This window comes from Acomys russatus, chromosome 14 (assembly GCF_903995435.1).
Source record: "Acomys russatus chromosome 14, mAcoRus1.1, whole genome shotgun sequence".
Taxonomy (NCBI): Eukaryota; Metazoa; Chordata; class Mammalia; order Rodentia; family Muridae; genus Acomys; species Acomys russatus.
Window position 1 is genome coordinate 34,625,639 of NC_067150.1, and position 16,958 is coordinate 34,642,596.

General features: G+C 42.9%; 1 protein-coding gene across 1 annotated transcript in view; it reads right to left on the bottom strand.

The window, feature by feature from the left end:
* Positions 1–16,958, bottom strand: part of Arhgef12 (Rho guanine nucleotide exchange factor 12) — a 130,426-nt gene that overhangs the window by 29,875 nt on the left and 83,593 nt on the right. The window contains exons 13-22 of the mRNA XM_051156250.1: positions 16,021–16,113; positions 13,937–14,047; positions 13,624–13,722; positions 8,838–8,880; positions 8,431–8,536; positions 7,905–8,042; positions 7,301–7,333; positions 6,726–6,840; positions 5,753–5,858; positions 4,120–4,332 (exon numbers count right to left, since the gene is read on the bottom strand). Coding sequence (XP_051012207.1) covers positions 4,120–4,332; positions 5,753–5,858; positions 6,726–6,840; positions 7,301–7,333; positions 7,905–8,042; positions 8,431–8,536; positions 8,838–8,880; positions 13,624–13,722; positions 13,937–14,047; positions 16,021–16,113 — 1,057 coding nt within the window. The remainder of the gene's footprint in view (positions 1–4,119; positions 4,333–5,752; positions 5,859–6,725; positions 6,841–7,300; positions 7,334–7,904; positions 8,043–8,430; positions 8,537–8,837; positions 8,881–13,623; positions 13,723–13,936; positions 14,048–16,020; positions 16,114–16,958) is intronic.

Consider the following 16,958-nt stretch of genomic DNA (forward strand, 5'->3'; position numbering starts at 1 on the left):
TCTTCTAGGCATCCTGCCTTCATCTCCTGCCCCTCCCAATCCTTGATAGTTACGTTTTTAATTACAGAAATCCACAAATGGATCCATTTTACTACATCAATGAGAATGCTAACTCTTGTATGTCAGGCTAGGGATTTAATGCCCGTATATTTCCTTCTCAAATTCTTCTTATATTTCTGATCTGTGGTCACAATAAAATGTCTATTTTGTACTTCATCTATTAAGATGCTTGTAAGTGTGTGAAAACCAATCGAATGTGTTTTCATTACTACGGCAATATGTATACTGTCAAATACGACCTGCAGCAGAAATGCGTACTGTTCCTCAGGTTAAGTGTGCTGGTTTGAGCGTTTTCTTCTTACTACTTCCAATCATGCAACGACTTGGCCACTTACACCCAGTGCTTATTATACCAGTGTTCCACTCCATCCTGCTCTACACCATCAGGCTACTTGTCCTGTTTCCTTTTTTTTTTTTTTTTTTAAATTAAAAACATGTTTTGCATTTATTTGGTGTCTGTGTGTGTGTACGCGTGCACACATGTGCAAGTCAAAGGGACAACTAACAGAAGCTGCTTCTCTCGTTTAACCACATGAGGTCCAGGGTTGGAGCTCAGGTGGTCAGGCTTGTGGCACGCACCACCTCTACTAAGCCATCTCCACAGCCCTCATTTGTTATTATGATAGGGTCTCACTTGAGGCCCATGTCCCAAGTTCTGGGATTAGGTTCATGTGCCACCAAGTCCAGTTTGCTTCATGTTTCAAGAATGACTTACCTCCTTAAACAATTGCTTTCCTTTGTACTCCTTTCTTTTATTGGTAAAGTAATATAATGTTGCCAAGTCTCAATTTTTTTCTTCTGCTACCTCACACTGCCAGTTGCTTAAAAATCCTCTTTTACCGTGCGTGTATATGTGTGTGTGTGTAGTGCATGTGTGAGTGGGTGTTTCTATGTGTACTTGTGTGTTAGAGACTACAGAACAACAAAGGAAGTCTTCTGGATGGTTCTCCACCTTATGTGAACGATACAGGGTCTCTCACTGAGCACAGAGATTACCTACCGACCAGTCTGGCTGGCTGGTGAGCGATAAGGAACACCTGTGTCCCCACTACTACCATGATAGAGATGTGTCTCATTATACGCAGCTTCTGTATGGCTGCTGAAGACCCTAACTCTTGTCCTTTTGCTCTTATAAGTGGCATCTGACTGTAACCCATCTTCCTGGCCCCCAGATCTCTTTTCTTGCTCCTGACCTGCTGTGCTCTGATCTGGAGCCATGCTTCCTTGACCTGTGACACCATCACCTGCCTTTTCTGCTCTTCTGATCTGATGCTGTCTCCTGTGTCCCACAAACTTCTTAATTTCTCTGTCATCTTTCAGAAGTATAGCCTCAAGGAGTGAGGCGTTTCAGTTAAACTTTAGATTACTACATATCTGAAAGTGTCTTTATTCAGTCTTCCTATTTGGCAGATAGTTTAGGATATACAACTAAAAGTAGAAGCCATTTTTTTGCAGAAAGATGAACGCATGGTCTTTTCTGTTCCATCATTCAGGGTTACAGGAGCACTGCAATACAACACAATTCCCACTGTCTTACTCAACAGCCTTCCAGGACATCCTCATCGATCAAATAGCACATCACGGTGGTCGGTTCTCCCCACCCTGTCTATGTAACCGTGCTGTTATTGTTGACTCTGGGAAAGAGTCCATCTTTCTTGTGACTCCCTGAATACTCTTTTTTTCCCTCAGACTTCTGGTGTTTTGTTGTTTTTGTTTTTGTTTGGTTTGGTTTGATTTGGTTTTTGGTTTTTGGAGACAGGGTTTCTCTGTGTAGCCTTGGCTGTCCTGGACTCGCTCTGTAGACCAGCCTGGCCTCAAACTCACAAAGATCCACCTGCCTCTGCCTCCCAGACTGCTGTGATGACAGGTATGCATCACTACACCCAGCTGTTGTTTTTAATTTTTATATTTATTGGAAAACATTACTTTCAGGGAATCTACATGCATATAGCCCTTTAAATACTGGTGACTATAGTGGGTTGTTTTGTTTTTAATATTTATTTTATGTGCATTGGTGTATGTCTATGTGGGAGTGTCAGATCTTGGAGTTACAGTTGTGAGCTGCCATGTGGGTGCTGGGATTTGAACCCAGTTCCTTTGGAAGAGCAGTCAGTGCCCTTTACTGCTGAGCCATCTCTACAGCCCAAAACTGTAGTAGTTTAAAAACATGTTCATAAACTTATTAATGCTCCTTCAGGAATAGATTCTAATTCCTCTCTCCTGAAGTATGGATGGATTTGGTGACTTGCTTATTCTAATTTGCTGAGGTGACAGTAGAGCTTTCTCCTTGTCCCTTTTGAGGAAGTCAGCTGCAGTGTCCTGGAATATTCAAGCAGCTCTTGAAAAGTCCACACAGCTTGGAGTTAGCCTCACCTGAGTGGCATGGAGAAGTATGCCACTCAACCAAACAAACCAAACCAAACCAAAACAAAACAACAATAACAAAACACCAGAAAGAGGTGGTCTTTTTTGAGACCTCAAGTCAGAATCAACGAGCCAAACAGTCAGGAAGATCTTCACTTACAACCTGAGATAATGTTTCTGCACTACGTTATTAAACCTGCACCAACCTATTACACAGCAATTAACAATACTAGCTCTACTCTGTCTACCTTTTAATTAAAGTTTATCTCTCGTATCTTTTTCATAGGATCCTATTCTTTACAATTTTCTTTCTTCCTTCCTTCCTTCCTTCCTTTCTTTCTTTCTTTTATTTTTTGGTTTTTTGAGATAGAGTTTCTCTGTGTAGTCCTGGCTGCCCTGAACTCTCTTTGTAGACCAGGCTGGCCTTAAACTCACAGAGAGTGACCTGCCTCTGCCTTCCAGAATGCTGGGATTACAGGCAAGTACCACCATGCCCAGCTTTTTGTTTTGCTTGGTTAAAATTTCTTTAATGTTCCCAAGTGTACTACTTTAGAGGCATTCTTAAGGTTCATATCTGTTATCAAAATTAAGCTGTCTCTCTAGCGGTGTCTTTTAGACTTCACATTCTCTCTTTATGGCACTGTGTAAAATGTCCAGCATGGTGTGTTGCCTCAGGTCTTAACCATAGCAAGCAAGCATTTCCAGGAATGAGTGATGATGTCATGCTTAAGAAAGAACACTGTACAGCTGACCTGGCTTTTGTTTTTGTTTGTTTGGCTGCCGTGTGGAAATAGCCCTGGCCCCAATATTTGACTACTTCTTCTGCTGAATTCTTACTAACTTAAAAAAAAAAAGCTCTAGGGTCTCAGGTTTGTAAATTTTCTTCAAGATTTGTCTGGGGTCTAGCACAGTGAAAGGTGTCTGCTGCCACTCCTGAGGACCTGAGCTGGATCCCTGGGACTCACACAGTGGAGGATACATAAGTCAGTTAAAACCTGTAAGTGTTCTAACCTATTAGGGTGACTCTTCTCTTCTCCTGCTCTGTGCACCTCTCTTTATCATCTCTAGCACGTAAGCCCATATTAAATTACTTTATTAAACCCAACTCTGCCTCCTTTAGAAAACACAGAACCTATGTGCCAGCGACCACTAGCCAGCTTACCCCATCCCTCTTCTCTTTCCTTCCTGCAATGGAAAATCTCCAACCTTTACTGATGTTGGTTCTTGTCCTCTTGTTTATGAACAATCTCACTAGATATGCCTGGCTGGCCTCAAACCTGCAATCCTTTAGCTTTTGTCTCTTAAGGATGAAGACTCTGGGTGTATCAAAACACCCAGGGACTCCAAGGTGAATTAATTTTATGACTTTCCACGTGTACCTTATAAGCTTCAAATGGCATGCATCTGTGCATAGTTAATGTATGCTGGCACCAGGACAAAGCAACCACCCCAAGAGCTCAATGAGTGGTTTACAAATGTGTGTGTGTATGTGTGTGTGTGTGTGTATCATGTACACACACACACACATACACATATAAAGGAAAACTACAAAATGTCATTCAGCATATGTTCATTGCAGACTGTTGAATACAAAAATATTTAAATCAAATTAAATTGGAATTCTACCTCCATTGCTCAGTGTACTCTATACCCAAATCCTGTCGCCAGGTTCGGCTGAACTAAAGCGTGACTCACCTGCATCATTCTCTTTGGCTCCCTCCTGGGAAAGAGCAGCCCCTGATGTGGCAGAGGACATGGAACTTGCAGGCAGGTATCCAGTGTCTGACCCCTCACCGGCTAACCCACTCTGGCGCAACTTGGCAGGGTCCTGGGGCTCAGGGCTCACAGACGAGGGTGCAGATACGTGCTTCGGGTGGCGCAGCTTCTGTATCTCCATGGCCCTGCCAACTGAACAGAAAGCAGGGGTCACCAGCCTGTGTTGCAAAGGGGCTGGAGGAAAAGGGGTAGATGAAATATCTGAACAAGTGTCTACTGTTATTACGCAAAGAAAGAAACAGGGACAAAGAGAAAGGTGGGGAGATGAAAGAATAAATAGGGAAAGAAAGAAGAGAGTAGATGAAAACATTAAGAGGAATGGAGCAGGGGAAGGGAGAATACAAAGAGGAGATGGAGAGCAGCGGTAGGAAAGGCAGAGGGAATGCTGGGAGACATACATCTATCATCTGTAAACATAAAGAAGCAGCCTTTAGCTTTGAGTGCTAAGCAAGGCCCACTGCTCTTTTCCTTCTGCACTCCCAACCAATGTCACCACTGTATCAAAGACCATCCTGCCCCTGTCAGGTAGTCTCAGAAACCTGAGACACTTAGGTCATCCCTCTGCTTCCTGACACAGCCTCACTCGGCTCTGTATACCCTGAATTTAAGTCCATCTTCTCCTCCTTCTCTGAAGATTTCCTCTACCTGTCACAGGTTCCCAGCCAGGGTTACTGTAATTTGCATGAGAATCATGGCCTGGAGATGCAGCACCACTGTCCTCAACAGTACTGTCACCTCAGCATGTCAGCATCTCCAGATGCAGAGATGTCTCAGATGAGAAGCACGGCACAAGCTAGCTACCTTCCCATGGTACCACATTTCTACCTCTGCTGCTGCCCCGTCTAGTGATCTGATCTCTCTTTCTGCAGATGGAGGTGACGGGATATCAGAAAAAGTACAGTGGCCAGACAGAAACTATAGAAGCATGAAAGGAGTAAGAACAGTAAGATCCATGACGTGTGTGTGTGTGTGTGTGTGTGATATGTGTGTCCATGCGTGCAGGTGCACATGTGTGTGCAGGTCTGAATGAGGCAACTCTGGGTGCCACTCCCATTCCTCAGGCAACGTCCACATTCTTTTTTGAGACAAAGTCCCTGCTCACTTGGAACTCTGTAAGAAGGCCAGGCTCGCAGGCCAGGGATCACCCAGATTCAAGCCACAATATGAGGCATTCTTTTCCCTCAATGTGGGTTCTACAGAGTGAACTTAGGTCTCCTCCAAGAATGTTACCAACTGAGGTAGCTCCCTGGCCCAAAACTTTTTTTTTTTTTTTTTAATTTAGCAAACATAACAAATATGCATGCATAAACCCAGAGGTTCTAAGTCATGACAGGTTATGTGATGGTACAGTGTCATGGATGAAGATATTTACAACAATTAATATAGCACCTCGGGGGAACTTAGCTCAGAAACAGCACTAGAGGGAAGCAAAGCCCAGTGGAGCATTGGCAACATTAGCTCTAGAGCTGCTGCCTCCGGCAGCGAGCACATCCTGATCGAAAGAATTTCTGATCAAGGGCAGCAGGACACAATGTCTCAAGATTCAGCGTACTTGCACTGTTGTCGTGGCGGCTGGGTCTCCTTGGGGGTCCCAAAATGCTGGGGAATCCTCTCCGCTTCCCCTTCTCTTCGCCTTCTCTATCTTTCTTCATGCTTTGCTATATTCAATGTACAATTGCAACAAGGTAAGAGACATCAAACAGCAGGCTTTGTGTGGCTTTCAAACACAGCAACATGATTATGGAGCTTGGAAAACTAGGTGTGAACCTCAAACTCAAGATGCCTTATATTTTTATTTTTGTGTTTCTTGGTTTGAGACAGCATCTGATGCAGTCTAGGCTGGCCTTAAGCCCAAAGGTGGCCTTGAACTCTGGATCCTCCTGCGTGTACCTCCCAAGTGCTGGTAGTACAGGCCTGCACTATGACACTCAGCTTTCAAGCTGTCATTTCACTAGAAATGACACTCTCAGAAAAGGGCAATTTTGCGAGAAGCCTGTTGACAAAATTGACATATATGTCAGGAGACTGTTTACTATTCATTCATCCAGTCAACACCTTCATAATATGTGAAGGCACGATGCTAAACACTGGGGGCATAGTAACTAGGATTGCACTGGTCTGAATAGACCCATATACTCTAACAAACATTAAATAAAACCAAGTAACTACAAACTGAGACAGGCACTCTGAAGCAAAACTCTTAGGCACTCAGTTACAGATGGCAGACATAAAACCTCTCTTTAGTTTATCTAATAACAATAACATTTAATAATATAATCTCTTTTTACTTTATCTAATAACAACAATATATAATAATATAATCTCTTTACTTTAATCTGATAATAATAAGCTAATACGTGTGTGTATTTTTCACTAGATGTTTGGTTTCCAGATAAGAGAGACCAGGTTAGACCTATGACGCTTAGTGCTAATGTGCTATTTTAGTGCACACTGCGAAGGGAAACACTATAACCAAATGTGAAGAAAGAGCAAGGCAGCCCACTCTATTATTATCCCGCTCTTACCTTGATCTTCGGAAGGAATCCAATCCGACCCCGCTTGTGCTCCAAGTTTCGAGGTTCTTTCACTTTTACTCCCAAATGCTTCATATACATGAGAATAACATACTGCATTGTGGAACTGGAGGAGAAATGATTAAATAAAATAAGAATCCTGATCCCAGCACTTGGGAGACAGAGGCAGGTGGAGCTCTGTGAGTTCAAGGTCAGGCTGGTCTACAAAGTAAGTCCAGGACAGCCAAGGCTACACAGAGAAACCCTGTCTCAAAAAGAACCAAAATTAACAAAAAAGAACGGGAAGGATGGTCAGGATAAAGAGATCAAATGATTTCTAAAGCCCCAGTGTTGGAAATTAATCAATGCAGAAACTACAGACTCACACAGAAACGGATTCTATCCAAGTGACAGAGTTACTAGTCAAATAAAATACTGGCCACCAGAGGGAGCCAACAATAGAGTACTAGTAAAATAAAATACAGGCCACTAGAGGGAGCCTACAATCTATATTTGAACTTAAAAGAAATTGTCATTTACAGCATATAGAAAATAGGTCTAGTGGGTGATAGGAAACATTATATTACCTCCTTTCTTCTTCCACAGCCTGAGCAGTCATCCTGCAAATAAAAATATTTTAAGATGAAATATATACATTTGGAGATAATCTATCTATAAGTGAGTGGCAGAGTGCTTGCCTCATATGGCACTAGGCCCGGGCTCAATCTAAGGCACCATCAACAAAGATCAAAGAAACACACACATTTAATCAGAGATTTACTACTTAAGCTCAAATACATGAAACAATAGAAAAGAACTAAGGGTGCTGGGGCCCAACTACATCTAGAATAAAATACTACAAGAACTCTAGCCCACTAAGGAGCCACAGCATTTCACAGGCAAGGTATTAGCTGAACACATTTTACAGCAACTGGTATTTGCAATGCCCGTGAACTAAGCGGTGGAAGTCCTCCTGGCTTTGATTACTGATTACAAGTTTGGAGTTACTCATTAACTCACGCTCAGAAAAAAGGAGAGAAGAACTTTAAACTATCAGGAAGAAATTCTGTTTCCAAGTGTCATGACAAATAGTGCTACATGTCAAGCTGACTGCCCTGTCAGACCTCTGCATGCAGCTCTACACGTCAAGCTGACTGCCCTGCCAGATCTCAGCATGCAGCTCTGACTTACAGCACTTCTTCGATTTTGGTAACGATCTGCTCCGCACACGCTCGCTCCTTCTCCAGAGTTCCCCGGTCCTTGTCTCTCTCTGCATCAAGTTTCGTCAGCTCACTCTCGGCCAAGGTCAGTCCCATGCTCCGTTTCTGTCTAAAAGTATTAGGGAGAAAAATCTCAGCAGAGGCAAACTATCTCCCCCTAGATGTCTAGACAGCCCACCTACAAGTTACTAGTCATATGTCCCCCGTGGGACCCAGGCAGCCGGGGCTCTCTGGTGGTGATCTTGACACATTTTGACACATTTCATGACCAGCACGGACAGCACTGAGCTTGCCTCCTGGAAGCCATGAATGGACACTACCAGCCACCGCCCAGCCCTTTGACTTCAGGTGCCCATTATGCTTAATAACAGGGTAAGACCATATGGTTTACCTAGTGATGAGTGAAATATTTAATCTGTAGCTTTATCCTACTAAAAAATAAGTCAAATAACTCAGAATGTGCATGCATCCCAAGTCTTCTCTGACACCAAACTTACCGAAAATCTTCCAAATGCCTCTGAACTTCCGGGTGGACTCGCTCCTGCATAGTTTGAATGTAGTGGCGGTGCACGTCCTCAGGGAGGAGCTCAGGCCTTCTCTTTTCTGCATGAAGAGAAGGAATTCATTGATCTAGAGATATATTCTATACAACCTGACACTGGCAGCATAGTGAATCACACAGAACAAATTGGACTTAATACACCGGAGACGTTACTGAGTGCAGTTAACAGACATCCTGTCAGAATTTAACTCCATCTTGTCAACGTATTACACTCTCTTTCTGCTGTGAGTCATGTGATTAAAGCAGCCTGACTAAACTGACTAACAAACAGCAGAACTGAGGCTCGAGCTACATTTTGACAGAGATGTTAGTCTTTGAAGACATTAGGTGCCTCAAACTTACCTAGATCCGCAGAGATTTCCTCAGGAACGGGAACTTTCAGGTGCTGAAACAGAATGCAAAGGAAAGTTAGAGCAGCTCTGCAGAGTCCTGCGATACACGGAAGAGCGTGTGTAAGTTATGATCCAGCCTTACTCATCTAAGTGTCACAGCCCTGGACTAGTCTACTGCTTAGACATGAGGAAAAGCTACAGCTGCTTTACTTGACATAAATGCTTCAGTGTCACTCAACATAAACATCCGACACCGGCTTACTAGAAACCCTGGTCTCAATAACCAGTTATACATTATCTGAAATAATGCAAGTAAAACCTAAGCTTATGTGTGTACCACATACGAAAAGCTGGCTCATGTAAGTAAGCATGACTTTCATTTCTGAATCTGAGATGCTTATCCTAAGACCATGCTATTTTCAGTAATTTTCTTTAAAATCTCAAGGTATACTCCCAATGAGAAAGTGCTGGATATCACGTTGAGTTTTTGAGTCTTAAAATCTCCAGCAATCATCTGTAGTTCCTGCTGTACAAATAAGGCAATCATCTTCAGATTAACATTTCTATCCAGGATTTCTCCCCATAAGCATGTAGACTTGGGTCATTATCAGACTATAATGCTCTCCAGCCAACAATTAGACAGAAAATCTTATTATTTTGTATTCAGAAGAAATATCTTAGTTTTTATATTTATTTTATACTGTGCACTTATTAAAGTCATATAGCTCCTAAATTTAAATAATTCCTATAAAGACATGAAGTTTTAAATTTGAAAATAAGTCAGTGTGATTAATGCGTTAGCTGGGCAGTGATGGTACACGCTTTTAGTCCCAGCAGACGCAAGTGGATCTCTGTGAGTTCGAGGCCAGCATGGTCTAGAATGAGTTCTAGGACAGCCAAGGCTACACGGAAAAACCTGTCTCAAAGCGTGTGCACAACACACAAAGAAGAAAAGAAAGGAAGGAAATAAGAAGTCAGTGTTAAAATATGAGAACCTTACATATTTATTTTGGTGCATGTATGTGGTGTGCACATGTGTGGGTGAGTGTGTTTGCTCATGCACACACCTGTGAAGGCCAATGTAGGACAGCTTTCTGTATCACTCTCTACCTTATTCTTTTGAGACAGAGTCCCTCACTGAACCTGGTACTTTCTGATTCTATCAGACTGGCTAGAGCACCCCTGGGATCATTATCTCCCCTCCTTCCTTCCTAGCACAGCCAGGCCTGGCTTCTTATGTGGTGCAAACACTTAATTCAGGTACTTGTATTTGCACGACAAGCACTTCCCTGAGTGAGCCATGTCTCTGCCCCTTCGTTCATTTTAAGCAGAGTAGAATGGCAAGACATGTTCATACATGTGTGTAAGCCCAACACTCGGGAACCAGAGATGGGAGAATCTTAAGCCCAAGGCTTGCCTGGGCTTTACCAGACCCTGCTTCAAGAAAAAGGAAAAAGACGTCACAAACTGAGAAGAAAAGCACTTTAGCTCCAAGTACAAAAAAAGTACATGTGGGATAGCAATGTAGCTCAGTAGCAGAGCCTTGCTTAGTGAACAAGACAGAGATGTGATTCCCAGCACCAGAAATAATAAAATAAACACACACACACACACACACACACACACACACACACACACACATGAAATTATGACTTGTCACAAAAAAAGAAGAATCCACATTAATATGGATCCTTTTGGGGCGGGGGATTCGAGATAGGGTTTCTCTGTGTAGCCTTAGCTGCCCTGGACTCACTTTGTACACCAGGCTGGCCTTGAACTCACAGAGATCTACCTGCTTCTTCTTCCCGAGTGCTGGGAGTAAAGGTTTGTACCACCACACCCGGCTTTAATATGGATTCTTATACTTTAATGTTGACACAGATCATGAGCAACAAATAGGCAGGTGCACAGTATGATGGAAATAGCAGATGTATCTAGTTAGATTAGTTTTCCACACTTTACACTCTTTCTAGGAAAACAGTAGGGGGCCAAGGCTGAGCTGGAGAGAGATGGCTAGGAGGTTAAGAGTACTGGCTGTTCTTCCAAAGGTGCTGAGTTCAATTCCCAGAAAACACATGGTTGCTCACGCCATCTGTAATGAAATTTGGTGCCCTCTTCTGGCGTGCAGGTGTATATGCAGGCAAAATACTGTATACATAATAAATAAATCTTTTTTCAAAAAGCACTTGTTGATCTTGCAAAGGACCAGAGCTCAGTTACGCCCTGACCCTCTTTCTTTTATCAACCATAGTCACATAGGTGGCACAAGCCCACAGTAGCACATACCCACAAAGACAACATACATGCAAATAAAAATCAGTAAAATAAAAAGCTTTCAGTCGGGCACGGTAGCACACACCTGTAATCCCAGCATTCAAGGAGGCAGAGGCAGGTGGATCTCTGTAAGTTTGAGGCCAGCCTGATTTACAAAGTGAGTCCAAGACATCCAGGGGTACACCGAGAAACACTGTCTCAAAATCAAACAAACAACAAAAAAATAAATAAATAGATAAAATAAAAATAAAAAGCCTTCAGTTGGAAGTAAAGTCCTCCTTGGAGAGAAGCAATGGAGACTAGAGTCTAAAGCAATCATCTAAGAAGAGCAAGTGTGAGAGGACAAGGGCTGGAAATGTGGCAGAGTGCTTGCCTGGCATTCATGAAGCTATGGGTGACATCCCAGCACCTCATAAAGCCAGATATAGTAGCACATGCCTTTAATCCCTGAAACTGGGAAACAGAGGCAATAGCAGGAGTTTAAGGTCATTTTCAGTGACATAATGAACTGATAGCTGGCCTGAAACCCTATGCAAAAATAAAAGGTAAAGATTAGAGGGCAGGGGATGACAGGGGAGATGGGAGATGGCTCGTGCAGATGAGTGCTTGCTACATAGGCATGAGGACCTGAGCATCCACACAGAATCAAGGCAGGTGCCATGTGACTGTAATCTAGCAACGCGGAGGCAGACACAGGGGAAGAAGATCCATAGCACACACTGGTCAGCTAGTCTATAGAATCACAGACCTGAGATTTAGTGAGAGACCTGGTCTCAAAAAATAACGTGGAGCAGGTGTGGTAGCTCACAACTTTAATCCCAGCACTTGGGAGGCAGAAGCAGACAGATCGCCGTGAGTTCGCGGCCAGCCTGATCTACAAAGCAAGTATGGGGCAGCCAAGATAACACAGAGAACCCCTGTCTCAAAAAACTAAAAAAATAAAATAAAATACAGATAATGTGGAGTATGAGGGAGATGGCTAAGCAGGTGAAATATCTGTCATCAGGCCTGAAACCTGAATTCAATCCCTGGGACCCACAGTGGAAGAACTGACTCCCACAGGTTGCCCTCTGACCTTCATACTCACATCTTAGCACAAGGATGCACACTCCCACAGTAATAAATTTAACTATAATTTAAAAAATAAGGTGTAAAGCAATAGAGAAAGACCCCTGATGTTGACCTCTGGCCTCACACATATATGCAGATATGTGTATGCACACACAAACATGTGTGCACACACAAAGGAAACAATGTTTTAAAAATATCAAACAAACAAACAAACAAAAAGGTGAAGGGAAAAGGGTCAAGAAACAAGATCATCCAAGGAAGTACTATGGGCTAACTATTATTTACCCTGACTTATTAGCAATGCTCATAAAATTCAGCTTAAAAATAAGAGACTTGGCCGGGTGTGGTGGCGCACGACTTTAATCCCAGCACTCGGGAGGCAGAGGCAGGCGGATCGCTGTGAGTTCGAGGCCAGCCTGGCCTACAAAGTGAGTCCAGGATGGCCAAGGCTACACAGAGAAACCCTGTCTCGAAAAACCAAAAAAAAAAAAAAAAAAAAAAAGAGAGAGAGAGAGAGACTTAGGGGGCTAGAGAGCCAGCTCAGCAGTTAGGAGCACTGTCTGCTCTTCTAGAGGTCCTGAGTTCAATTCCTGCAACCACATGGTAGCTCACAACCCTCTATACTTAAATCTGTTGCCCTCTTCTGGCCTGCAGTTGTATACATAAAATAAACAAGTAGATCTTAAATAAATAAATTAAATTAAAGACTTTTAAAAAGTGCAAGACCTTACTAGCATTTTCTGGGTATATATGCGTGGTGTATGTTTGTGCACAGTACACACATGCGCACACAAAAGCACATGAGTGGAAGCCAGAAGACAATGTAGTAATCTGCTAGCACTCTCCACCTTATTGTTTGTGACAGGATTGTTCACAAAACCTGGAGCCCAGTGATTGGCTAGACTTTCTGGCCAGCAAACCTCCAGGATTGTCCTGCTTCCACCTTCCCAGGACCTAGCTTTTCACGTAGATTATAGGGACCAAACTTGGATCTTCACATCTGTGTGGCACGCACTCTACCAACAAGCCTCTCTCCTGGCTTTCCTATTGGTGAAACAAAGCACTGTCGCTATCGCTGATTTCAGTGCGCGGCCTTTCCTACCACCTTTCAGTTAAATTTGTGTTTCTAATGTTCAAAGAGGGGCACTCAGAATTCAGTTATCTGAGTATCATCTTTGGGTCCCAATATGTACATCTATCATCTATATTATCTTTTTCATTTCTCATTCTAATCATATACATATAAATTTCCAAATCTACACATATACTCCCTAAAATTCATATACTCCCTAGAATTTGTATACCCCAAAACTAATTTAGAGATTATTTTTAAGTCAGTCAAGTATAATCAAGCACCACAATATAATACGAATGTCCAAAACCACGATACACTTCAACAGCATGGCTAAGGGACGGGAAACCAAGGTCAATAAGGCAATGAATTGACTTACAGCAGACCGGTCCAGGAAGAACTGATGGAACTCAAGGAAGACACGCCGAGTCTCCTTGGAGTTCGTCTGCTTATACAGGTCTGAATAGAGATAACAGAGCTGTCATGGAGAGAGAAATGAAAAAGACACAGTGAGGGGAAAAAAACACACACAGAAAAAGTAATAATTTAATTAATAACATTTGACGTGTCCTGCATACCTATTCTTATATGTTTAGAAAATAAGTCTGTCTACTCATTTTACAGGTGAAAAGTTCTCCAGCATGTGAGTCAGTATGTGGGTGCTCAATCACGTAAACGATAAAATATATTACCAATGTTGCAGGGTCAAACTGTGAAACTACATGATGTAAGAAAACAGCCAAGTGAGCAGGGCGAGATTTTAATAGTTCAATGCTCTGGAAACAGCTGCACTGTCCATTGATCTAGAGGGAAAAAATGATTACACATCAGTAACTCTTGACAAATAAAGTAAAAGTGTACTTGTGTAGGCCAGGCGGTGACCCACGCCTTTAATCCCAGCACTTGGGAGGCAGAGCCAGGCAGATCTCTTTATCTGGCAGTACAGAGTGAGTTCCAGGACAGCCATGGTTACACAGGGAAATCCTGCCTTGAAAAGCTAAAACAAATCAAATCTGTAAGAGCGACTGAACACAACCACCATGGTTCCACGCTGACCTCCTGTAAACGGCTTCAGTCTATAATGTCCTGCAGGCTTGTGGCTAAGGGCTACAGTTCCCAGCTGAAGGCACAGGGAAGAAGGGACTTGACATGCCCTGGTACAGGGCAGAGGTTACTGGAGGGTGCCTTTAAAGGGCCTGTTTCATCACCTGGCCCCTTCCTGTTTCAGTCTGTCTTTGTCTGTTTGTGTGTGTGTGTGTGTGTGTGTGTGCGCGCGCGCGCGCGCGCACATACGTGCGCATCTCTCTCCCTCTCTTTTTGGTGTTTCTTATTTTGTTCTGTTTTTTCCCTGTCTGGTTTTGTTTTTTGGTCCTGCTGTGTACCCTTGATTGGCCTGAACTCACTATGCAATCCAAGCTAACAAATCCATGGTTGCCCCTGCCTCTGCCTCCCCAAGTGCTGGGCTTATAGGCATGCTTATTGACTTCCTTAGTTTTTGTTTTTGTTTTTAATAAAAATTCAGATGTAAGGGCTGGAGATGGCCCAGCTTTTGCAGAAGACCTGAAATTGGTTCCTCTGTTAACTCCATTCTGGGGGTTCTGGAGCCCTCTTCTGGGCTCTGCAGGCACTAGGCACACACAAAGCACACAAACACAAATGCAGGCCTTGGCTGTCCTGGACTTGCTTTGTAGACCAGGCTGGCCTCGAACTCACAGAGATCCACCAGCCTCTGCCTCCCCAATACACTAATTTTAATCAATGAAATCACCCCAAGGCATTCAACAAAATTCAACATCTAGTCAAGATTTGAAGAAGGAAAGAAAGAAAAAGGAAGCTTCCATTAAGCTAGGACCCTTAACCTCATCCCGAGCAGCCACAAAAGCAGCTGTCAGGTACTGTAGCATGCAGAACTCAATGTTTTCTGTGTAAGAGGACTTCATAGAACAAGGGCTTCTCCAAACTAACTCCTCCTCCTGCTGGGAGTCCTACCCAGCACAGCAAAGCCAAGAACTAGAACTAAGAAATACATTAAGTAGAAGGAAGGAAACAAAAGCCAGGTCTCTAAGACAAAACAATGTGAATGTTTTTTTTTTTTAATTACAAAGTTACTTTTCGTTACTTTTGTTTCTGAAAATAAAGCAAAAGGAGACTCACAATGTAGCCAGCATTAGCTTCAAACTCATGATCCTCTGATCTTAAGGGCTCAAAAATCTCGCTTAAAAACTACTAGAAAATGAGAGTGGAGTTACACAGCAGTAACTTCTACCCTTGGGAGATGAGGAAAACATGAGGGGTTCAAGGCCATCCTCAGCTACACTGAGAGTTTCAGGCCAGCCTGGGCTACATGAGGCCACCCTGGGCTACATGAGGCCATGCCTCAAAAATCTTTCCAATACCAAAAAGAAAAAAAAATTTTCCCTAAAAATAATCATTGCATTTAGCAAGATCAGAGGGTAAAAAGACAAGAATTAGGCTAATCACCGTCCTTCCATCAGTGAATAACTGGCTTTTGTAAACTTTATTTTTAATCACCATATTCAGTAACATCCCACCTCATAAGGGAACATTCGGGTAACTCATAAAATGGGCCCACATCCGCAGCCTGCAGCCAGCTACTGCCCTTCAGAGCTAAAATAAGCAGCCAGCCCAAGAGGCTGGGCTTTTAAGATTCAGCACCATATCCTTAACAAGTTTTATTTCAACTTCCAGAGAACATTTATGGAGTGAGACATCTTAGAAAGTTGATAGTTCAGCTGTTTAGAGCAAGTGTCATTACCTGTTCATGTTCAGCACCGAAATCATCATCCTCTGCCCCAATAATATGAGGTGCCCCACGGGTGGAGGGACTGCCGACCAGCGACTGTGTGTCCTGGAAACGAAGAGAAGAGCAACAGAAAAAGTGAGCTGATGATCAAAGGCAAGAACAGGATAAAACCCAACTATAGGTTGGGACTGGGTAGGGTGGCTGACACCTGTAATCTTAGCATTGGGAGGCGGAAAAAGGAGACTTGCTACAAATTTGAGGCCAGCCTCATCTACATAGTGAGTTCCAGGCCAGCCAGGGAGACAAAGTAAGACATTATTTAAAACAAAGACATGCATGGCCCATTTCATCAGTGAGGTTCCTTTTTGGGTTTTTTGTTTTTGTTTTTTGTTGTTGTTGTGTTTTGAGACGAGGTTTCTCTATGCTATCTTGGCCGTCCTGGACTCACTTTGTGGACCAGGCTGGCCTCAAACTTACAGCGATCCTCCTGCCTCTGCTAGAATTAAAGTTATGCACCACCACGCCCATCGGAGGTTCCTTTTTATTATCTTCTCTGAAGTGTTTTATTTTCAAAGTATCTGTCCTCAATATTCAAAGTCAAATTTCGGGCTGGAGCAATGGCTCAGAGGTTAAGAGCACTGACTGCTCTTCAGGAGGTCCTGAGTTTAATTCTAAGCAACCACATGATAGCTCACAACTATCTATAATGTGATCTAATGCCCTCTTAAGGCATGCAGGCATACATGCTGGCAGAGCATTGTATTTATAATAAATAAATAAATCTTTTAAAAATTATAAAAAAAAGTCAAATGTCCACAGAACACTGGCTGTTTCTCAGGACAGGAAAGGGGGTAGGGGCGGGGTCAATATTTCCCTGAGACTAATAAACTATCTTTGCTCACTGTACCTTTGGTTGCAGAAGTTGTACTTACTATTTTTGTTTATTTGTT